Here is a 25,444-nt window from a genome sequence, read left to right as displayed (position 1 = left end):
TAATAATTATAAAAATATATATACATCTTATAAAAGCTACATCCTTAAGATACAAAATGGTGTGATTAAATGTCATGTTTGAATTTTTTTTTTTACTTTTGTCACCACATGGCCAGGGCTGCTAGATTCTTTTCGGTATGCGGTAGCCATATATACATAATGAAGCGAGCGTTAAAACAATAAGAATCGCTTTAATAGACTACAAGTAAAAGAGCCTTTCATCAGAATACCAGAAATTACGTAGATTATCTTAATTTATTATTTAATCTTTTACAGCAGCATTGTAGAGTTTTGTGCATGCGCATAAAATATATCGCGTTTTTATGTATTTTTTTTACCTAAAAAACGCATTAACTAATGCATTCCAAAGAACTTTGTTCGTTGTAGAACATTTTTCAAAGTTCGTAAAACGTACCCTTTATTATTTAGTTGTTTAATGGTTCTTAATAGATTAAAAATGACGTAGTTTGTGTAAAAAATGGCCGGAATAGTCCGAGTACTTAAAAGAAAAGTAAAATATACCGAAAACAGTTATTCGATTAGGGCTAAAAGTTGTGATCATTCAAGTGAAAGTCTCGCTAACCGACAAACAACTCTACTCTGAAAGCAATAAAAATGTTCACATAATAACCTATAAACAATTACACTCTGGGTTTATGGTAATACTCTCGCCTGCCTACAGGATCGTACCAACGAGGTGGTGGAAGTGGGTGCTGAAATTCAAAACTGAATTTTGGCATCTAAAAAAAAACCCATCATTGGTAATATTAGCTTTTTCGTTACACGTATTCGGCGTTCAGTACGGCCCTGCCTGCCTTATTATAGTGTGTTGTGGTTATAATAGTCGGGGGAGAAGACACAACAATAAATATTCCCAGATTGTGTATTGTAATTGTTGTGGTGGTTACGTTAAGATTTCAATAGATTGAGAGAGAGTTAATAGAGGGATAGGACTTACTGATTACTCATTTATTATTTTCAAGTGTACAGAAAAAGTAGTAAGTAAAAACTAGTAGAATGCCAAATGTTTCTACTGCATTGTTTCTGTATTTCATATTTTAGAGTATTTTTTACCATACTATATTTTGCCTTTTTTTTATTTTTTATTTTTAGATTTTGGTGTGGTTATAAATTGTTAGGAGGGGTTGGTGTTTGGGGGGGGGGGGGTAAGTGTAGATTGGTTGGAAAGTAATTAATTGAAATCGAAGCGATTTTTGGTAAAAATTGGAGGTTTACTCCACCCTTGCAATAAGCCAGGGGAAAGTACCCACGATGTGTGATAAATTAGATTAAACGGTAAATAAACGTACCAAATTTAGCTTAATTGTCTAAATGGCGTCTTTTTTACATTCCGCGCCGATTAGGTGTTTTTAAACAGCAACAACTTCATGGGCATTTATCTCCGAGCTGGGGAAAAATACAAATATTCAAATTTAGTTTATAACGATTTATTTTAATAACAATTTTATTTGACTAGAATTTTTTTTAAACTAAAAAGTTAGTCGGGTAATTTTAGTTAGGCTAAAACTAACCTTAACTCCCACCCCTATTATTAACCCAGTAAGCACATGACGCGTTTAACAAGTCTAATAAACATATTAATACGTACTCTCTAGTCAATGTAAACAGTTTATAAACTGAACTTTTTTATTAAAAATACTTATATTGTAACCTTTTATTAACCCCGCCTCCTTCCCCCGCTTATTAGAACTAAAAACTGGACTAAAATTCCCCCCCCCTTCCCTTGTATTAAGGATTCAAAAGTATTTTGAACATTTTGTGCTTACTGGGTAATCTATTTTAAGAAAAAGGATAACTAAAAAGATCATTTTTGTTTAGGGAGAGCCAAACTAGACTCCCAGAGCAAAAATCTATTTTGTTTTGAAACTGAAAAAATTGATTTAAAATAAAAATTGAGAATTAAAAATAATAAAAATTCAATAATATATATTATTAGGTAGTTTAAAATTAACTAATGATAACATATAATATATTACATCCAAATATATACAATAAAAATATTCTGTTTAAAAAAATAATTCAATTTGTGATAAAGTCTCTTAATCGTTGTTATAGTTACAAAAGCTATTTTTTTAGACGCCATAAATAAGGAGATTAAAATGTTAACAAAAATTTCAGCGCATGCAAAAATGTCTGTAAGTAGAACGCTTTTTAATATGTATTTAACAAAATTTAATATATTTAGTGTTCAGCACTCCTTACATTATACTTTGTAAGTAAAAGTAATAGCATGTAAGTACAGGAAGAGTTTGTTATTTTGGGGTCGTCCATAAAGTACGTACATTTTTTTTTCGTCCACCCCCAGACACATTTTGCAATACGCTTTTTTGAGTACCCTCCACCTCCCTAAAAGTACCTACGCTTTTAACCTATTTATCTAACATTTTATGATATTTTTTTAATTCAAGGTCTCCTTTCTTTTATAATTGACCAACTGCCCTCCCATCTGATATACGCCATTTGTAGACCCCCTCTTTCCCTCTGAGCGTACGTACTTTATGGATGATCCCTTAAACAAAAAACTGCACTTAATACATTGAAACAGGAAACTTGGATGTTATGTGTTTAGATGGCCTTTCATTTAACCGTTTCTTTTCATTACTTGCACATTTCTTTTGCAACCATCTACAAAAATAAAAAATGAAAATTTACTATCAATTTAGTTAATATTATTATCATTTTACTATTATTGTAATGATTAATAAAGGAAAATAAATATCTTGTTTTTGTCATTTTAAAGAGAAAGACAACATCCGCATTAAGTTCATTTTTCATCATTTTCTAACAATCTAAAGTTGACACTCAAACTATCAAAAGTACTCCAAAATCCCAACCTAAACTCTATGAGCAAAATCCACACCTAAACTATATCAACTAAAATGCCCAACTAACCTGTATGAACAAAATTCCCACCTAAACCATACGAACCAAAATTCCCAACTAACCTATATCAACCAAAATAGCCACCTAAACTCTATGAACCAAAATACCCACCTAAAATGTGTAAATTAAAATATAATTTCCAAAACCACCTTTCTAATGTAAAGTTGATTAACCAATAAATTCACCCATTACATTTTTATGCAACAAGTCAAAATCAAGTCCAAGCCTTATTTAGAATGTTCTTTTATTAAAAAATATTAGCAGATAAAACATATTTTGAAATCTCTCAAATATTCAAAGAACTTGACATTTATTTTGTGCTATTTACTCAAACTACATTGTCAATCAGTTGAAATATATAAAAAAGCGTGTGTATGTGTGAGTATATATGTATGTATGTATGTATGTATGTATGTATGTATGTATGTATGTATGTATGTATGTATGTATGTATGTATGTATGTATGTATACAGTATGTGCCAAAATTGTCACCAGGTTTGAACAAAAAAATATTATATATATATATTTTAATAGAAAAGCTGTGAATAAAAATGAAATTTTAGTTTTATTAAATAAATTTAAGACTTAGCTAACTAAAAATGTTAAATTTAGAAGATATTGAATTTTTTTTAAAATTCTTATGTGAAAAGCTAATGGTGACAATTTTGTCGCGAATGAAAGCCATTAACATATTTGTCCACAGTTAATTAGGCATACGACATAAATTAATAGCCTTATGACTAAAATGATTGAGTTATCAACTTTTCACAGATTTTTAACAATTAAATATCATTTAAAGTTTGATTTTGTTTACAAAACATAAAAAAAGTATTGCTATTATCATCATGAGAAAAATAAATCTTGAACTAGAAAAAAATATTGTGGAAAGGCTTAAACCTGGACAATTTTATCGCGAAATCGCTGCTGAGTTCGGAAAGACTCAATCTCATATATAAAATAAAATTGTGCAATAATTTAGAAGTAAATAAGCCGAAAAGTGGTCGAAAGAATTTTTACACCAAGAGACCAAAGAGCAATCGCTTGTTTAATTGCTTCTGGAAAGTCTAAAACTGAAAAGGATTACTAATTTAATGAATAACAGCTATGGGACTCATGCTTCAGTGCGGAAAGTATATTGTCATATATTGTAAAAACACAAAGTAGATATTTGAAAAACTGTAAAGAAAATCTTAACCAAAATTTTAGGAGATTTTGCTGAAAATTATCAATATCTTGTTCAGGATGAGGTTTAAAGTTATCACTGGAGCAAAAGTCAATGTTCACCTTTTAAAATTGTACTTTCTTTTATAGAGAAAAAAGTTCTTAAACACAAATCTTTTTGTTACCTTTCAGATATTGATCATTACACAGGATTGATTTACAAGACCTAGGAAGATATAACTAGATATATCAAAGAAAATCTACCTGACGTATCAAGTGTGAAATACTTTTCCGATGGTTGTGCAATACAATTTAAAATTTTAAAAACTTTACCAATCTTTGTCATCACAGTAAAGACTTAGATTTAAATGCTGAATGGGTATTTTTTACTACCAGCCATTGTAAATCCCTCTGTGATGTTATTGGTGGGATTGTTAAAAGAGTAGTATGTTAAGAAAGTCTAAAACAAATAACAACTGGGCAGATTTTAGATGTTAATTTAATGTACTGCTTTTGTAAAGCCAAGATAAATAGAATTTGTTTTAAATTATTTTCTTAAGATGAAATCGACCAAACACAAGCACAATTAGAAAAAAGATATTTAGGTGAAAGAACAGTTCCTGGATGCACAAGGATGTTTCATCATTTTATTCCAATTGCTTCAAATACTATAAGTTATAATAAAATAAGTATTGATACATGTATTGAAATATTTGATATCATTCCGAAAAGCAAACATAATAAAGTGATTTCATTAAACATTAAAAAAATGGATTATATTGCATGTTTTTATGACGGACTTTGGTGGGTAGGGATTGCTGAAGATGTGAGTGAGCTTGATATAAAAGTCAGATTCATGCATCCACATGGAGCAGGTAAAAACCTCTTTTGGCCAATGATAAATGATGAGTGTTGGGCGCTCAATTCTGAAGTTATATTCCTAATTTCTACACCCACAACAACATCAGGTTGCATGTACAACATATCTGATTTAGGTTTAGAGAATATAAGAAGTTGGTTACAAAAAAAAAATTAAATACATTTAAATTAATTTTGTTGTAATTTTATTTGCCTATTTTTCGTTTAGAATTGGAGGGCTCAGCGGAAAAGTGGTCTAAGCTACAATTACTTCATTTTTAGTAAACTGTAAAAGACTTTACGGATCTTTAAATAACAGGAAAAAGTATCATTATCAGAAAAATAGTATTTATTATAAAGACAGGTGAAAAAATACACTGGTATATCTACTAAAAAATTAGGACACTATATTACTGTGTTCTGCAATAACAAAAATGTTAGGCAACTTTGCCTCTTCAAAATTTATAAAATATTATTAATAGAGTTGGTTAGGCTAAATGGATATTTTGTTTATGACTTGTTAATGATTCTTTTATATATGTAGCATGCACTAATTTATGTCTTCATCACCAGAATCATCTGTTAGACCCAAATCAGTTGCCTCTTCGTCACCTTTAAGAGCAAAATAATAGGGATGATGGACAGGTGGTATGAATTGTATTAGCTCAAAAAGATCACTTAGCTTTTCTCTTGTGAGTTTTCTACCATTGGGGTACAAGGGCTCAAGTTCAACATTGATAGTGGTAGATGTCCATCCACGATTTCGCTTTGTTACGTCCAGCAACATGAATGTGTCACTTTCTAAATGTGTTTGCTTCATTTGAAATGAGCGTGGTGATCCTTTTTCCAATTTTATCAAGCATGTCTTTAGCCATGAAACTTTTTTGCCATTTGTTAATTTTTTTCTATTGGTTATCCCACTCTCCAATGATTTTGTACTGAGAAATTCGTCTCCATTTTTCTTACAATAAATATTGGGGCCCTCTTCTTTGCATTTTTAATAAGGTCTATCCAATAATCTGGAACAAAAATTTGGTCCTTCATTTTTTTGGCTTTTTCAATCACAGCAAAGTCTCGGTCGCAGGAGGAAAAACTATGCCTTGGTACAAAAAACTTCTGTTCAATGGTTTTTTTGTTTTTTTTAAACATCTTTGCTTCCAACAACGCTGCAAGCAGCCACTAATTAAAGTTGGAAGTTACTGAAAGAGAAAAGATGAAGATTGTAGAGCAAGATAACGATTGACAGACGACTTAAAAGATTGCAAATTATATGAATCAGGAAAGCAAGATGAAGGAAGCGAATTCCAAAGAACTAATGTTTGAGGAAAAAAACTAGACGAATAAGTGTTTTTGGAGCACTTAGGAACAGTCACAGAAAAAGAATGACACTTGATTGAATGACGAGTAACACAAGAATGAATTTTAGTAGATTGCAAAAGAGACGCTAGCTCTTTAGAGCAGTGCCCATTATAGTATTTGTAGAAAAGAGAAAGAGAAGCAACATTACGACGATGTGACAATGGTTGGAGGTTGACTGCAAGAGCAGGTCCAACTATGTTTACAATGCGTTTTTGCACCTTGTCTAAAAGAGAAAGGGTATCATTAGAAGATTCGCCCCAGATATGGCAACAGTATTCCATACAAGGCCGGATTTGAGATTTATAGAAATAGAGAATAGAATCCGAAGTAAGAAAGTGACTAGCTCAATAAAGAGATGCAACCTTAGCAGATGCTAATTTTGTAAATGATTTGATATATGGTTTCCAAGAAAGATTGGAAGTAAGAGTTAATCCTAGAAGATGAAGAGTAGGTGACTCATCGAGTACATCACCGCTCATAAATATAGGAAGATCTAAATTATTGCGATAACGATTGGCTGAAAAAACTTGAGTTTTATCTGAATTAAAGTTCACCAGCCACTGTGAGCCCCATGCTGTAGCAGAAGTGAGATCCTTTTTTAAGCTCAAATGCCCCCTCCAAGCAATCAGAGGGTGTTGGTTTCTTATCACGACAAGAACAAATGGTAGTATCATCTGCAAACAATGCCACCTTAGATGTGAGAATATCTGGAAGATCGTTAATGTAAATTAAAAAGAGTATAGGGCCAAGGATAGAACCTTGAGGAACCCCTGAAGTTACAGAATAAGAAGAAGAGTGTTGTCCATCGAGGACAACTTTTATGCTACGATTGGAAAGGAAGGATTCAATGATCTTAAAGATGTTGCCGGATACACCATAAGAAGAAAGCTTATGGAGAAGACCAGCATGCCAAACTTTATCAAAAGCTTTTGAAATGTCAAGATGGCCTTAACCTCTCCACCTTCATCTAATGCACGATAAAACCTGTCAGTTAATACTGTTAGCAAATCAGCTGTAGAACGAGAAGATCGAAATCCATATTGATGGTCAGAAAGTAAGTTATTAGATTCAAGATGAGAAATTAAGTGTTTGTTAATTAAAGATTTAAAAACCTTGCTAATGATAGGAAGAAGACTTATGGGTAGTTAGACGAATCAGAAATGGAGTTAGAGGAATCAGAAATGGTTTTCAGAAATGGAGATTTGTGCAAAATATATTGTAACATAATAGACATTTTTATATTACGATTTTGTCCACCGCAACTATCGCAATACAATATTAAATGGGTCACAGTTTCTGGTATGTGTCGAAAAACATGCTGGAGGATACACGAACCTATCTCTTGAGTACCTCTGGATGCTTGTTCCTCACTCCATACATACATTAAACCTGTCTTTAAGTTTTCATCGTGAATTCCAAGATTGTAAATCCACATTTGCCTTTTATAGTAGGCTATTCCTGTACTAAGCACTGGTGTCGGTATAGTTTTTTGTAAGTCGAAAACTAATACCCTCTTGTTTGGATTTGTATGTGCATCTAGTGTATCTTCATTCATTTTTTCTTTTGCCTTTTCAGCCATCTCTTAATGAATAATAAGGTCCCTCCTAACAGTGTTCTTTTCTTCACCTACTGAAAAACACCTAATTTTATTGTTAAATAGTTCACAATTTTGACATGTATCTGATTGCGGATGGTGAAAATGTAAATCGAATTTTGTATTGAATATGCGTCGAAATACAAAAATTGAAAGTGGGGTGCAATCATTTTCATTGCAATTGCAAACATATTTCTCATACATCGTTGACATTTGTAAAGTTGGAGGCAAATAATTTCTGTACTGGTTGTCTTTTCTGCTATAGTGGGATTGGTACGTTGGAAATAAGCGAATAAATCTTTGAAGATATTCTGTGTCTTCATCACTACTTTTATTTTGTGGAGCCGATTTACCTTTGCGATCTTCAATAGGTGTACCATCTGTTTTTTTCCTTGCTAAAATATTTGTTATTGTCCCATCAGGATTCTGCAATGTGTCTTTGAAGTAAGTAAATCTTTTTAACATTTCCACATTCATCAGTTAGTTTATAGGAACGACTATTTGCCCTACGGGAGTTATTTGATGCAGTATACGTCCTGTGTTTTTCTTTTACATCAACAGAACCCATCACAAAGGCATTTTTTAAATCCCAGTTCATGGTGTAAAAGTTAGAAAAAATTTGATTACGGCGAGCAACTGTTATTTTACTGCTGCACTCTAGATTGCAACCACAATCTTTGTTAATAAAAATCTTTGGTTCAACTACTTTGCCCTTTGATGTAACATATCCCTTCCCTGTTGACCTTTTTTGTTTCAAAATATTTCTTTTGTGTAGTTCTGGATAGGCAACTCGCTTACGACTATGTCTATGATTAAGGGTTTCTCCTTGTACTTCCTGGGAAAAGCTGTCGTCCTCTCCTACTTCTCCAACAAGGTTATCATTTGAATCTGCAATGAAAATGTTAGGTAAAAATTATTTTCTAACAAGAAAAGAATTCCCAACAAAACAAACTAAATGGCCCTAGCTAGTCTAATGCTAGGCCTAACACCAATGTAAACAATCAGTCCTAGGCCATATCAGTAGGACTAAAAAATTTCTTTTATAAGCCTATTTAGTTTTAGACAAATTGTACATACCATTAACTCCTGTTAGTATAGATATAGGTCTTGCGTTTTCGTCAACATATTGATCCCCAATACTTGAAACTGAAATAAAAACCTGCATGTCAGTTTTGAAAAACTAGAAGAGGAAAACCTGCCTAAACAACATTGAGGCTAGAAACTATATTATTGTATAATAAACTCAATGAAAAGTATATCTTGATGCTGCATTAATTATATACATACCTTCGCTAACATTATCCTCTAAAGAAGTGTTGTTACCTGCATCTGAATCATAACAATCACTTTTCATTAGAATTTCTTCCAAATCTGAGCAGTTCATTTTCGCCATGTTGATTGTTGGATAGGCAACTTTTCCACAATTCAAATTTTATTTTTCTGTTAAAGTAAATATGATTATAGGTAGTAGCACTGTATGGATGGGTTTTGGGGTTAGGCACTTTTTCCAAAACAAACTACATACTCAATGTATAGTTTGCAGTGATTATCCGGAGAATTTAAAAAATGTGGGTTTGACCACTTTTCCACTGAGCCCCTCAATTAGTCTTTCTTTTTTTTCAAATCCTTGAATGAAAGGCAGAGAAGGAGGGGGTTTAAATAAATCCAACTGTCCACCTTATTATGTCATTGACTAAATTAGTCTTAAACTACTAAATAATACCATAAAGATATTGATTCTTAAAATGTTTTAAAAAATACTTCAATATTTTTGGTTTTAAAATTTATGATTTTTAAAATCGTGAAAAAATCTCAGTTTTGAGTGCTTACTTTGAAATAAGAGGTTAGTATTTATTGATTTGAAATAATGCAAATAAATTGTTTCTCAAACTTACACAAAAAAAAAATTATGTTTTTAAATTGAATTTTAATAATTATTTATTAATTCGTTTTCTGTATATTAAAAAAAAAATAATAATCCAGGGAGATTTGTGTGTGGGGGGAGAGGGGGGCGGAGTTAATCAGAGGCCCCTGGCCCTTCCTTGGACCATGACTATAAATGCCCTAAACTTGTCAATAAATAACACTATTTGATATTTTATTCAAATAAATGTTTTAAAAAACATTTCAATTGCTTTCGTTGCAAAATTTAAATTTTCTAAAAAGATACAATTTTTAAATGCAAATTTTGATCAAGTATTACAATTGATAAATCTAATTTTTTTCAGTAGACCTAAGATAAAATAATTGTATACAATTAAACTTTTTACTCAGGATTTTGGGCAACAGTCTTCATTTTACCTCCAAAAATCATGAATTTACGAGTCAATAATTTTGAACAAAATTGGATAAATGAGGCATTTCCTGAGACAATCTTTAGTCTTGAGGGTGTTATTTTTGGATTCCTCAAGTAAAAATCTATTGGGGTACCAAATTTTAGGAAATTTCTACAAGCCATTATGAAGATACTATATGTCAAAGTAGCTTTGTAGTCACTTCAGATAATCACTAAAATGATGAGTCAGCATTATTTCAACTTACCCTGTAAAAAAATTAGGTTCAGGTCAGGCTATCCTGCTACTGGTTACATGTAACCCAGTTACATGTAACCAGTAGCAGGATAGCCTGACCTGAACCTAATTTTTTTATTTTGTACTTTGTGATTTCATATATTATGTTGTGTGCAATTTTGTATGTTGTGTGTGATTTAGTATTTTGTAATTTCAAATGTTGTGACCCACAAAAAATGCAACTTTGTATTGGTTGATCATTTTTTAGGGAGTTGAATTTAGTTCTGCTTCCTTGTTATTTTTACAGTATCTGTGTGGATTGTATTTTAACTTTTACTTGGGTTTTCAATGTTTCAACCAATCAAAAAGCCAGTAGATAGTCTGTTGTCTTGAAACAGGTATTGAATAAATAACATTCATAAGTTGTTTTTCTTTGGGCTAGAACAGCTAGAATAAGTTTCTATTTTATCATTTTCTTTGTTTATAAAAATGAATATTAAGATGCTTTAATAAATATTAAAGCCATAATGATAAACCATATAAAGGAAAATGTGAATATCTTTGCTTCCGATGATCGAGATTCCATCTTTGCAATTTCCATCTTTTTTTTTTTAATTCCTATTTTCGCCAATTTTCTATGTTGCCAGTTAAATTCATGGAATCAAATGGTTAAAGTTGTTTCATTTTTTAATATAAAAACAGATTTTCTTCTGTTAACATGTAATATTTGCAAAGGTTGATTTAAACATCAAATACAATAAGAAAGATTTAGGCATGTAGCCTCCCATATTTATTTTTTATAATATAAGTTTGAGGCATGTGTGTATTCTGCCAAACACAATACGGATGTTACAGTTGCTGCTCAAACGAGCTACCATCTCTTCAAAATGTTTGTTTTACTATACATTTTGTAAAGATGACCACCAAAACTCAGTTTTCCTTGACTCGTCATTCTATTAAATCAAATTTCACATTCAAAAAACTTTTACTTATTAAGTTTTTTCCCTTGTGCATCAATATATTTGCACATCATCATACTTTCCGAATTCTTACAATTTTTTTTTTACTCTTGTGTCAAGCATTTTTTTGCTCTTTTTATAATATTCTTTGTTTCCTGGTAACTCTTAACTAAAATAGTGGTTGCATGCAATCTTGTTGGGAGTTAATAAATAAAAAAAGAACTTTATAAAATGAAATAAATAGAAGTGTAAAATAAATACAGCTAAATTATTTACTAATTACAGAAAAAAAAATTTCCTATGTGTGCAATTATAACAACAATAAATATAGCTAAAATAAATAAATAAATAATTAAATATATATATATATATATATATATATATATATATATATATATATATATATATATATATATATATATATATATATATATACAGGCCTTAGCGGAAATAAATGAGTGCAAGAGGGGAGAAAAGCTCTCCAAAACAAACACGGCGAGTCATGCGAGCTGCTCCTCTCAACATCTTCTTACAGGAGATTTTCTTTTTTGCACGAGCTAACTTTTTATTCATTAAAAAATTGCTAATTAAGTACAAAATGTGGTTTTATACATGTTACAAGAATATGTTTGTAACGTTAATGTTACAAGAATATGTTTGTAACGTTAATGTTACAAGAAAATGTTTGTAACGTTAATGTCACAAGAATATATACATAACAAGCATCATTTATTGCACCGTGAAAAAATTCTTTAGATGAGCTTTGTCTTTGGGTTTTCACACTAGCTATCTATTTATTTATTAACAACATTACTTATTTGATATTTATTTATTAACAACATTACTTATTTGATATTTATTTATTAACAACATTACTTATTTGATATTTATTTATTAACAACATTACTTATTTGATATTTATTTATTAACAACATTACTTATTTGATATTTATTTATTAACAACATTACTTATTTGATAAAATTTGACAAAGAGCTATAAAAGTTTTTACTGCTTATAAAAAATGTTTTACATTTTCTTATTTTTATAGAATGCAGGCATTTTAAGAATTATTACAATGTATTAAAATTCTTAATAAAAGTGAATAATATATTAAAGTAATTAATATATAAAATATATAAGTCATTACATAAAATATCAGTTAAATAATCTTATATTTTATCAAAATAATTTAGACAAACATGCCTTTTAAAAAGCATTGTAGTTTAATATGCAGTTTTCTTTGTTTTTGTTTTTATAAAAATGACTGCATTTTTCAATTATAAATTTTAGAAAAAATCAACAGTATATACTTAATTTGTTTAAGAAATCACTAATTTTGAATATGAATTTTAAAAAAAATTATACTGTTTTACTATAAAAAATTTTTTTACACTGTAAAACAAAAGCTTACTCCTTGAAAGCTTTGTTGCACATCACTTTATCTCTTGTTATGCAGTATTGAGCTTCGTCAGCTAGTCGTAACTTTTCCATTTCCATTTCTCTTTTTTGATGAGCTCGTTTTAATTGCAGCCATTCATTAAACGCTTGCTGAGCTAATTCGCTTCTTTCTTTATCGAAAGATGGCTTCTTGAGTTGTTTTGTATCAGATTTGTTTTCATCACATTTTTTCTTACATTCATTTTTTTCATCAAGCCATTTCTTAATGAATTTTTAATAAACATTCCATTAAACATTAAAGTTAAACAATAAATATCAATTAACTATTATAAAAATAACTTATAATAACATTAATTAAAACACAATATAAAATTTTTTTCTCAAATTAATTCACTCGCAACAAAGCTGCAAGCAGCCACAATTAATTTGAAAGTTATTAGAAAACAATAAACAGCAAGAAAGAACAGTTGACAGAAAACTTCAAAAGTTGAAGAATGAGTCAGGAAAACATGGGAGAGAGTTCCAAAGGATTTAAGTGTGAGTAAAAAAGTTAAAGGAATAAAAGTTTTTAAAGAATGAAGGAATAGATTCAGTAAAACAACTTTATTGAATAGCGAGCCATGCAAGAATGAGTTTTAGCTGATGGAATTTGATATAATAATAAATAAAAATAGGTGACATCATGATAATGGGAAAGTGGTTCAAGCTTGGCATATAGAGCAGGCCTAACTACATTTACTATGTGTTTTTGGATCTTGTCAAAAAATGAAAGAATTTCATTACAAGAACAAGTCCAAATATGACAACAGAATTCCTTACAGGGATGAATAAGAGATTTGTAGAGGTAGAGAATGGATATATCCATTCTCTACCTCTACAAATCTCTCATTCATTCCTGTAAGGAATACTGTTGTCATATTTGGACTTGTTCTTGTAATGAAACTCTTTCACTTTTTGATTTTTACATATATAAATATTTTTTGATTTATATATATTTTTTGATTTAAGAAAATGGCAAGCATGATAAAGAGAAGCAACCTTAGCTGATGCTAACTTTGCAATGGATTGTACATTTGGTTTCCATAAGAGTTCAGTAGTGGATGATAATACAGACTCAGTGAGTGGGTTGTCATTCATCAAGATAGTAAAGTCAACAATATTGCAATAGTTGTTTATAGTAAACAACTGAGTTTTGTTAAAGCTAAAAATTAAATTGAAAGCCCCAAGCTTTTACAGAAGAAAAATCCGATTAAAGACTTTTTCTAAGTGAACAAAAAGTGAGGATTTTTTGTCAAGACAAGAGTATAAAGTTGAGTTGTCAGCAAATAAACTTTAGATGTAAGATTGTCAGAAAGATTGTTATACAACGATGGGAGAGTGGCTAAAACTTGACAGATAAACCAGGTCTAACTACATTTACAATAAACTTTTGGAACTTGTCTGAGTGTGAGAGAGTTGTACATTTTTTGGAGTTAAAATCCACAAGCCACTGCAAGCTCTATGTTGTTACAGAGAAGAGATCAGATTAAAAATCAGCTGCTTGTTCTAAGCAATTAAAAAGAGATGAATTTTTGTCAACACAAGAGTATAAAGTTGAGTCATCAGCAAATAGAGCCACTTTAGATAAAAAATTGTCCGGAAGATCATGGTTGGAAAACTAGTTAGAAAATCAAACTTTTTCTCTACTGACTCATAAGCAGAAAAACTTTCTTTCAAGCACATTTTTGACTTGTCTATGATAATGAAAAAATGTTTAATTCTTAATTCGACACTGCCATTTAAAACCACTTTACTCTCTCTGTTCTCACCAACTCCTCAAAAAAAAAAAAAAAAATTCTTGTACTGCTTTGGAATAATGCTATAATACTACTTTTGGAATAATAGCTTGATAATGCTTCAGTTTATGAAGTTTACTTTTAAAATTTAAGTTCAACTCATAACAAGTTACACTACTTCAAAATTAAAAATATATATATGACAAAAAATAAACTAAAAAAAAACCCTAAAGCCAACTACCTTCAAAAATTAGTTTTTGTATTGCTTTGATTAACATGCATATCTTTTTATCCCATTTTTTTTATTGTGCTCAGTCATATTATTTAATGTATTAAAAAGCTAGAAACTTTAACATTTGTTATGTCCTTGTAGTAGTGATATAGAAATCCCAACAAACCCACAGCTGCAGTGGCATAAATGTTTAAAAAATTGTAGGTTTCTTCTAAAACGTCATTTTTTGTATCATTGGCTTGCATACCTCCCTGTATGCAGGAGGTACAGAAAGATCAATACATTAGGCTAAGATTGAAGAAAATCACAAAATAAACCCCAGCCAGCTTAAGGGTATTAGTAAGTAGTGCAATGTTAGGGTGAGTCCAAAAAAGAAGTACAAGATAAAAAATTGATTGAGATCATTGCATGGTCAAATCCACCTAAAAGAGAACAAAAAGAAACTGAACATAAACTAGGGTCAGTGACAAGACACAAATCAAGTAACGAAGGAAGAAAAAAAAAGGGCTTGCTCAATTTGATCTGAAATTACAAAATGAGTAGTTTTGAGAAAAAGGAGAACAATAAAAAAACAAAAAGAGAGGTGATTGAGTGGTGAAGTGCTAATTGGAAGCACCTTAAAAAATGGTGGATTCAAATGCAATTTCTCTACAAATAGATGAACTGACGCATAAGTGTATTCCCAGCTCAAGCATGCAAATTAGAGTCTTTGCAAATCAAAGGATATTAGCTATCAATGACGAGATCCAAAGACGAAATAACTGAGTTCAAATTAGTCTCACTAAGAGCAAGTCTAGTGAATTTTGCAAAAGGTAAAATTCAACTGATGAAATGTTACTTCAAAAACTTTGAACATTTATAAAAGATAGATTGAAACAGTTAGGTAATGGTGACTTTATGTTTAACAAGTTAAAAAGAACTTAAAAAGACTCAATCATAGATAAAGCATGGCACTCCAAGCAATGAACTATGCAGTTGCTTTAGTCCTGCTAATTAACACAAAGTTATAACTATGAGCTCCTTATGTGGCTTCAACAGTAAACACCAAAAGCACTAATAAGAACACCATGTGCAACATGGTGCTGTTAATACTCTGATGTTTTACAGCTGTTGATGGAACCAGTCTTTCTGAAAGCTACCACAGAGTTCGAGAAACCTTACTATCAGCCAGCCTTAGAACCATTAAACTGGCTTTTAGATATATAATATATATAAGCGAGATAACAGGTACCCATATAAGGGAAATAACAGGAAGAGTTGCAAAACCATTATCAGGGAGGCACAACAGAAAACCCATGAGTAAAGTCAATAACATCAAGCATTTATCATCCTAGTCAGGAAACAAGATAACACAAGTTATATCTGCACCAGCCTAATAGATAAAGAAGGGTAGTGAGGCTGGTCAACAGAATTATTCTGCTTAAACCAAAGTTTTTGCCTAAGATGACTTCAAAAAGACAGTAGCTGGGTGCAGTTAACATCTGTTCACGATGATTGTTTTTATCCAGATACCCTTTCTAGCCATTATTTAACTAAGAGCCCCAATGCATGGGTATTTTAAGTCAGAGTTTATTTCTTCTAGCTTTTGCCTAGAAAAGTGAATCCAACAAGGCAGTAGGACAAGTTACCAGTAGCAGGGTGATTATGATGATCTTAAACATGAACTGGAGTAGTTAAAAGAAGTTACTTCTGTAAGCATGACTCTAAAACAGTGACAGGAGATTTAGGATATGCCATAAGAAAAACATATCTAAAGGAATACTGGAAATTAAGGTGAATGTTACAAAGTTGGAGTCACTATTTAGTAACTGAAGCTAATCCTAGACCAGTGGTTCAAACAGAACCATTGGTATAGAGTTATGCAAGCATACATATGGTAACTTATGGGTGAGCAAGCAACATGCCAGGGGTTCACACAGAACACAAACATACATATTATAACATATGGGTGAACAAACACTGCGCCAGAAGTTCAGACAGAAAACAAAAATACAAATAGCAATTTACGGGTAAATAAACGCCACACCATAGGTTCAGACAGAACACAAACATATTTAGTAAACAACAGGTGAGCTAACACATTAACAAAGAAACCTCCAACTATATAACAGAAACTATATAACAGAAACTATATAACAGAAACTATATAACAGAAACTATATAACAAAAACTATGTAACAGAAACTATATAACTGAAACTATATAACAGACAAAAATAGATACAGACATAACAGGTATTAGAGAGTATTGATAGCAGGAAGTTCACTTTTTGTTGCCTTTGCTTAGATAGCAAATGATTTATATGTTACCAATAGCAGGATGATCACAATGATCATAAGCCTAACCTGACTTATAAGTCATAATTATATCGAAAATAATTATATATAAAATATTAATGAGTGTCCTTCAAAACTAAATTTAAACAGAACATTTTTACAAGTAATTTACCTGAAATGATCTTTCTGCTGTCTCTTGCCTCTCTTTTTGCTCTAACTGCATCCTGATTTTTTCTTCTTGTTTTCTCATTTGAATAATGCTCACTCTTTTTTTCTTCATTTCTCGTTGTAACTCAGGCATTGCATATTTTGATTGAATATGTTGATAATCACATTTTTTTCCTGTCCTCTTGCTATCTAAATTTAGCTTATTAAAATTGTTGCTTTGACAAGCAGTGCGTTTTATACTTTCAGTTTCAATAAATTCAAATTTTCCACCTCGTTCAGCCAGCAAGCTGTCTTCTTTTTCAAAATCATCTATAGAGTATTTGTCATCAAAAGATGGATTCGATACAAAACTTCCAGTTTTTTCTCTCAATGAGTTTTTCACACTACTCAAGTTACTATTTACAGAAATGTTTGTGCTCTCCCTGCTAATTTTTTTTTCACTTTTTTTTTTTGCACTGTTTCCTCTTGATGTATTTTCATGAAAGCTGTTATTTTGTGTTTTTTCTCTTGAAAGGCTACTCATATAAGAGGATTGTCTGCCACTTACATCTTGAGATCTTTCAGCTAGAGATTCTTGATATGAACGATCTGAAGAATATGAATCTGAAAGATCAGTAGATTTGTTTGATTTCAAAAAATTGTCAGAGATTATAGAAGAAAATGAGGATTTTTTACTGAAAGTTCTTTTGTCATCAATACTAACATTAGATATCTTTCTTTCAATTTCTTCACCATCAGAGCTGGAAGACATTTCTTAGATAAATAATATAAACTACAAATAGTATGTTACATTTATAAATATATATATGTATATATATATATATATATATATATATATATATATATATATATATATATATATATATATATGTATATATATATATACATATATATATATATATATATATATATATATATATATATATATATATATATATATATATATATATATATATATATAAAGTGCTTTTTTTCAATAAAATAAGGTGCAGGAATTTATTAGGATTGATTTAAAAGTTGTGCTTAAAACAACAAATCTTTTAAACTGCCCAAAATTGAGAGTTATTGAAAAGTATTGGGCAATTAATTAAAGAAAAATGAAAAAAACAAAAACACATTTAAGATGTTTTATTATATAGCATCTTAAATGTTTTAAGAAACATTAAAGATGCCATATAAAAAGCATCAAATACTTTGATTGTTCTGGGGGCAAGTTTATGGGTACTAAAGCAAAAGTTCCAAATTTTATTAGATGCTTTTACTTTATTTACTATATTATATTTATATATATATATATATATACTATAATATATATATATATTATAGTATATATATATACTATACTTAAAACCAAATATTTATTTGCAGAATTGGAATTAATTAATTGGCAAAGTAAATAGTTTTAAGTTCAGAAATAATCATCATATAGGTTGTTAGTGAACAATACAAACCAGCACACAGTGTGCAAGCTAAAAAACTTATTTACCAAGGTGGTCCTAAAAACAACAACTTTCTAAAATATATTTATTGAACTCCTAAATGTGTTCTTTAAAATAAAACACTGGAGTTCAAAAATTTATAAAATTTCTTTTCTTAAACTTAAAATCAATTGTACAATTTTGAGTTCAATTTCCAATTATGTTCTAATAAATTGCTACAAATTTATATTTTTTTACAGATATATATAAACTTTATGGTTTAAAAAAAAAATCCAACCTTTTTTTATAAATTTATAAATCTATTTACAATAACTTTTCTAAAGACTATCAAAATATTCAAAGTATAAATAGTTTGAAATAATTAATTTATGTGCTGAAATAAAATAAAAAAAAGCATTTAAGCAACACAACTGAAAACACCTGTTGAAAACACCTGTTGACACCTGCTAAAGTTAATTTGTAAAAAACTAGTTAAACTATATCAAAAACGAATGCGAAAAGAATTGACAAAATCTGGAGCTTTTGAAATAACATGTTCAAATTCTGCAAATGACAACCGATTATCATCGTCTAAGTCTGCTTCAGCCATAATTTTTTTTACAATAGCATTTATGTTATCTTCAGTTAATTTTTGTTCACCACAAAGTTTACTTATAATTTGACAAACATCACTCCGACATAAAAAATCATCTTCATTGAAGTCATATATTCGAAAAGCATACTCAACTTTCACACTTTTTGGAGCATTCTCTGAAAAAACAGACATCATATCGAGAAAATCATCAAATGTCATATCACCAGTCTCTGGAGTAGAGGAAAAAACACGACATATACGATCTTGAAAAGGGTTGACTTTTAACTCTGGAAGGTTAAGTATAGCTCTTTTAGACAATCGTGCATTTTTATCCTTTGTAACAGCTAAAACATCTAACTCTTTAAAACGTTTATGACAATGCAAAATTTCTTTCTGTGTTAGATAAGTTAATTCTTGATATTCTTTCAATTCTTCTTCGGTAAATGCTGATTGACCTGCACCCATTATCTAATATCTTAAATTACATGAATAACTATATATATATATATATATATATATATATATATATATATATATATATATATATATATATATATATATATATATATATATATATATATATATATATATATATATATATATATATATATATATATATTAGAGATCATCCAGGTCATATTTTAAAAATCCAAAAAACATTTTGCAAAAAATAATTTCCCTTCTGGATCTGGAATTTATTTCCCTTATATTACTCTAAATTTAACTTTTAACTGATGGCTTTCTAAATTTTATTGAAACTTTTTATATTTTTTGTATGGATAATGACTGAAAGTTTAAAAATAAAGAGCCAATATAAAAATGTTTTTACTGACTTGTTTTGCCAACCTAAATCAATACAGTTTTTTTCCAAAAGTAGTTAAAAAATAATTTTCATTAATGTTATTAACCATTAAATTATATCGCTTTTTAAAAAAACCACAAAAATATTAACTTTAATAACAAATTATTTATATTACTTTATTATTAAATGTATAACCCCTTTTATTTTTCATTTTAGCAATTTGCAAAATGATTATAAATCAACTGTTTTTTTTTGATAGGTGTGTGTACACAGTGGAGTGTATATGTTTACAATATCTAAATCCAAAATAATAATCAAAACACAAAGTCAAAACATTAATTACTATTTTCAATCTAATTAAATTTTTATACATATTATTTGTCTTAAAAAACATGGTGATCCATGTGAATAGTGATATAATAATAAAAAGATGGTGATCCATGTGAGTAGTGATATAATAATAAAAACATATGATATGAATAGTGGTTAGCACCTACAAATACCAAAATATTGAAATTATATTTATTGTTCAAGTTTATGGTGTACGGTATGGTAGAAAGAAAATTTTTAAAGTAATTTATATTATTTTCCAATTGTTCTTAATTTTAGTTTATAAAATATGCTAAAAATTGCTCTTAGAACTAAGATTGTCCAGTCAAAAGAAGTTTGCATAATTTAAAGGCATCATAAAAGTTAACCGAAACAAAAATATTTCATAACAGTAAGACAGAAAGTTACATATAAAAAACAAAGATTATACAGGTATAGAGTATATGAAAAGCTCATACTGCACCAGATATTCCCACCACCAGATAGAGATAAACTTGAATTCCTACTAGCCATAAGCCAACATCTGTGTCAATTGTGCAGTATCATCTCTAAAATTATGGATTAAAAGAATGTGTAGTATCTAAAAAAAACTTTTAGATATAAATTGAAGAGATTAAGATAAAAAATATAAAAAATTTGTCATTGAATAAATGGTGTAATAATGCAATCAAATCAAATAGTGTAATAATGTAATCGAAATTTGGAATTTTTGGAAGGAAAAGATAATATGCTCTAAAAAATTAGCATATGCTCTAAAAAATTAGCAAATTAATGATTGTCTAAAGAGAGTACTAACAATCAAATGCAAAAATAATTCTGTAACAACTTGGGATTGTTTTGCTGGTTACAAAGTAGGAGATTAAAATAGAATTGAGGGAATTCTTGATAAGATTTATTATCACAAGATTCTTCAGCAATATGCTTTACTATCTGGCAAAAGAATAATGGACAATTGCATGTTGTTTTTTTTAAACAACTACTAGCATACATCAAAGTGGTGTCAAAATTATGTTTTATCAAAAGGAACATGTACAAGTATTAACATACATGGATTGACCATCTTAGTCACCCTCGTAGAAAAGATGCCATAGGTTTGTGCAACAGTTTTAAAAGCAAAAATTCGTTCATTTGAAGAATACAATTTTGGGAGAAAAGAAAATAAATGCAGATAGCTGCCTATTAAACATCAATGATGATATTTTACTGAAATAATGGTCTTTAACTGTTTCATTTTAATTTTTTTATTATTATACTTTGTCTTCTTTTTATGAAAATGTGTCTGAATTAAAGCTTTTTAAATTTAAATCAGCAAAATTATTATTACAAATTAGTACTGTGCTGACATAAATGTACATAATTTTTAAATAAAAGTTTAAACTCCAGATAACCATAAAGTTTAAAAACCTAACAAATACATTAAACAAATTAAATTAATATATATATATATATATATATATATATATATATATATATATATATATATATATATATATGAAACATGGTCGGCAATTTATTGCCAAACTTGAACACTTTGAGGTTTGCAGTTAGGTCGGCATTGCCGAATGCTGACCCTAATTCCGAGGGCTACATATATATATACATATATATACATTTACATATATTTATATATATATATATATATATATATATATATATATATATATATATATATATATATATATATATATATATATATATATATATATATATATATAGATAGATAGATAGATAGATAGATATAAATTCAACTGTTCTTTTGTCATCAAAGCATAATTTTGTTGGAGTTAATATAATATATTGCATGAATAAATAAATTTAGTAAATATTTTATATACCTGAATTAAATTTGATATTATTTTATAATTTCCAGTTTATATAAGTGTATTTTGATTATTTTTAGACCAATATTTTAGAAAATAATGATATAATATAAATAATATAATATGAAATGTAAAAGAAATGCAATTTATCACTACAAACACGCTCTTCAATTGTTGCTTTGGCAAATGATGGTTGTTCAACTAGATATTTTCAAAATTTGTTAAAAACAGTGCAATCAACAGTGAGTCATACTATTTGTTGGTTTAAATGTACTGGTACAAATAAAGATAAAAAAAGAACTGGACACCCCTTTAAAATATCAAAGGTTGAAGACAAGTCAATTATACTCTAATGTAAACAAAACCGACAATTAATAACCCAAGAAATAACATCTAACTTCAATGCTACTTATAATAAAACTATTTCAAAAAGACTTTGCTTAAACTATTTCAAAAACTGTTGGCTTAAATGGTAGAGTAGTTGTTCAAAAACCTCTTCTAAAAGCAAAAAATCGGAAAAAAAGGCTTCAATAGGCTCTAGCACGTTCAAATTGGACAGATATTGACTGGCGAAATATATTGTGGTTGGACAAATCCAAACTTCTTGTTTTTGGAACAAAGCGACAGATCTATGTGCAACAAACAGCTACTGAAAAATTTCATCCACAGTGTGTACAGTCTTCTGTCAAACTTGGTGGAGGTTCAGTAATGGTGTGGGGCTGTTTTGTTTCTAATCAGGTTGGTAATCTCATAAAAATAAATGGAACTCTTGACAAGAAACTTTTGCTGGGCAGTGTATATATGCATATGTGTGTGTGTGTATATATATATATATATATATATATATATATATATATATATATATATATATATATATATATATATATATATATATATATATATATATATCCAGTAGTGGTGTAGTGGTAGAGCGCTCACTTCATAAGCGAGAGGTTCCAAGTTTGATTATCGCCATGACCCTGGTAGTACCATGCTCAACTTGTTTCTCCGTGCAGCGGCCTTGTTCATTAAGGTTCATGTTTCAGAGTTATAGAGTTGAGAGAGAGTTATAACCATAAGTAGCCTCCTCATCTATAGTGGGCTTCTCGGTTTTGGGGAGGTGAATTATAAAAATATATATATACAAAATACAGTTCAGGGGCATTAATATCCTGTTCTTATTTCGATATGACATAATTCCATATGGTTTTTTAGCAAAGAGAAGAAGAAAAAAAAACAGCTGAGAAAAAACTTATTGCTGCCCCAATCCAAACACTGAGTCAATATAGCAAAAGATGCCTACTGTGTTCTCTCTAAAGTAGTTGATAAATGTACTGAAGCCCTCTCAGCTTTATCTTTTTCTTTCTCTTTCTCCCCCCCCCCTCTCTCTCTTTCTCCCCCCCCCCCCCTCTCTCTTTCTCTCTCTCTCTATATATATATATATTTATATATATATATATATATATATATATATATATATATATATATATATATATATATATATATATATATATATATATATATATATATTTATTAGCATTTTCAGAGACATTTTTGTGTACCTGTTTTTGTCCCTGTAAGCATCGTTCTTTTGTATAAAAAAATGTCCCTATAACTTTTATAGGGAACAAAAAATACATACATCGACTATCAAATAGCCTGACTCAAAATGGAGTGCAGCTACATCAACTGAGGGTTTGGTTAGGATCAGCATCAAGGTCAGGCTTAGGATTAGAGTTATGGCAAGGTTTAAATATGGATATATTACTGTAATTAATCATTTTTATAAATAAATGAAATAAAAAATGAAATATAATATATAATGAATAAATGAAAATAACAAAAATAAATATAAAAAATATATCTTATAATAAAATAATAAATTTAAATATGTATAAATAAAAATATAAATAAAATAAAAATTTAAAAAATCATATAAATATGATAAAAATAGTATGCTGACTAGGAGTGCATATATATATATATATATATATATATATATATATGTATATATATATATATATATATATATATATATATATATATATATATATATATATATATATATATATATATATATATATATATATGTACATATGTATATATATATATATATACATATATATATACTTATATATATATATATACTTATATATATATATATACTTATATATATATATATATATATATATATATATATATATATATATATATATATATATATATATATATATATATATATATATATATATATATATATATATATATATATATATATATATATATATATATAATATCCAGACCAAATCTTCATAAACTAATAATTATTATAATACTTCGAAAAATAGTTTATACCAGACTAAGCAGTGGAGAGGGCAACAAATGATCATAACAATCTTTTCCATGCCTCCCATTTTGAAGAGGATGCAATGGAAAACATAAAAGAAAATCTTGATTTGGTAAAGTAAATATTAAATTTAGATTTTGACTTTACAGTCAAAAAGTTATTAGACTTCTTGTCCATAATTTAAAATTTTGAAGTTAAGTAGAATTTGAAAATCTTTTTTAGAATTTGAATTTCAATAACTTTATTATTACTATTATTGCATAGAATAAATGATATTTTTAGTTTATTGCAGAAGAACACGGTGCTAAGCTAGAACATCATAAGGTACTATAATTTTTTGGCAGATATTAGTTTGATTTACATCTATAACCGAAGAAAAGCAGTCTAAACGCTGAAGTTCTCTTTATTTCAATGAATGTTTACTTGGATTCGTGAAAGCGTGTAATATAAAATAAAAATAACCATTAACTTATTAAAAAAATATTTATTATTTTGAAAAAATATTTTTGTGAAAAAGTAAAAAAATATCGAAGCAAGACATAAGTTTTAAAAACAACAACTGTAATTACAAACTTGAACATATTACCAATTATATGTGATTTTATTCTACAAAAAAAGAGAATACTTTTATAAAGTCTCATCTGCAAACATCAACAAAAACATTAATGTTTAAAATTAAAATTTTTAAAGTTACTATGGATTTCACAGTTATATCAATAACAGTTATATCAATAACTTTCCGTATGAAAATATTGGCAGTGCAGCGATATTATAATTTTATTTAATTTTTATAATTTTTGATTTCGGTTTCGTTTGTTTGCAATTGAGACTGATTTTTTGAATAGAACTGTTTATTTGCTTTTGAAAAATACGCTTTTATTCATTTTTTTTATTCTATCCTTTATTAAGTGAACAAAATAAGTTTTTTATTAACTT

The 25,444-nt window shown here is 28.6% G+C and overlaps 2 protein-coding genes across 2 annotated transcripts; both read right to left on the bottom strand.

The window, feature by feature from the left end:
- Nucleotides 1-1,927: 1,927 nt before the first annotated feature.
- On the bottom strand, nt 1,928-17,964 carry LOC100198706 (coiled-coil domain-containing protein 181). The gene is made up of 3 exons (XM_065792755.1): nt 17,201-17,964; nt 12,759-13,006; nt 1,928-2,646 (listed from the first exon to the last, which is right to left on the bottom strand). Exons 1-3 carry the CDS (start codon nt 17,945-17,947, stop codon nt 2,550-2,552), a joined length of 1,092 nt encoding a protein of 363 aa, XP_065648827.1. The 5' UTR covers nt 17,948-17,964; the 3' UTR covers nt 1,928-2,549.
- A 799-nt stretch (nt 17,965-18,763) lies between these two features.
- On the bottom strand, nt 18,764-19,698 carry LOC100205896 (calcium and integrin-binding protein 1). The gene has a single exon (XM_065792754.1). The coding sequence runs from the start codon at nt 19,672-19,674 to the stop codon at nt 19,117-19,119; it is 558 nt and encodes a 185-aa protein (XP_065648826.1). The 5' UTR covers nt 19,675-19,698; the 3' UTR covers nt 18,764-19,116.
- Nucleotides 19,699-25,444: the final 5,746 nt, after the last annotated feature.

Source organism: Hydra vulgaris, chromosome 03 (assembly GCF_038396675.1).
Source record: "Hydra vulgaris chromosome 03, alternate assembly HydraT2T_AEP".
Taxonomy (NCBI): domain Eukaryota; kingdom Metazoa; phylum Cnidaria; class Hydrozoa; order Anthoathecata; family Hydridae; genus Hydra; species Hydra vulgaris.
This window is presented reverse-complemented; position numbering and strand designations above follow the sequence as displayed.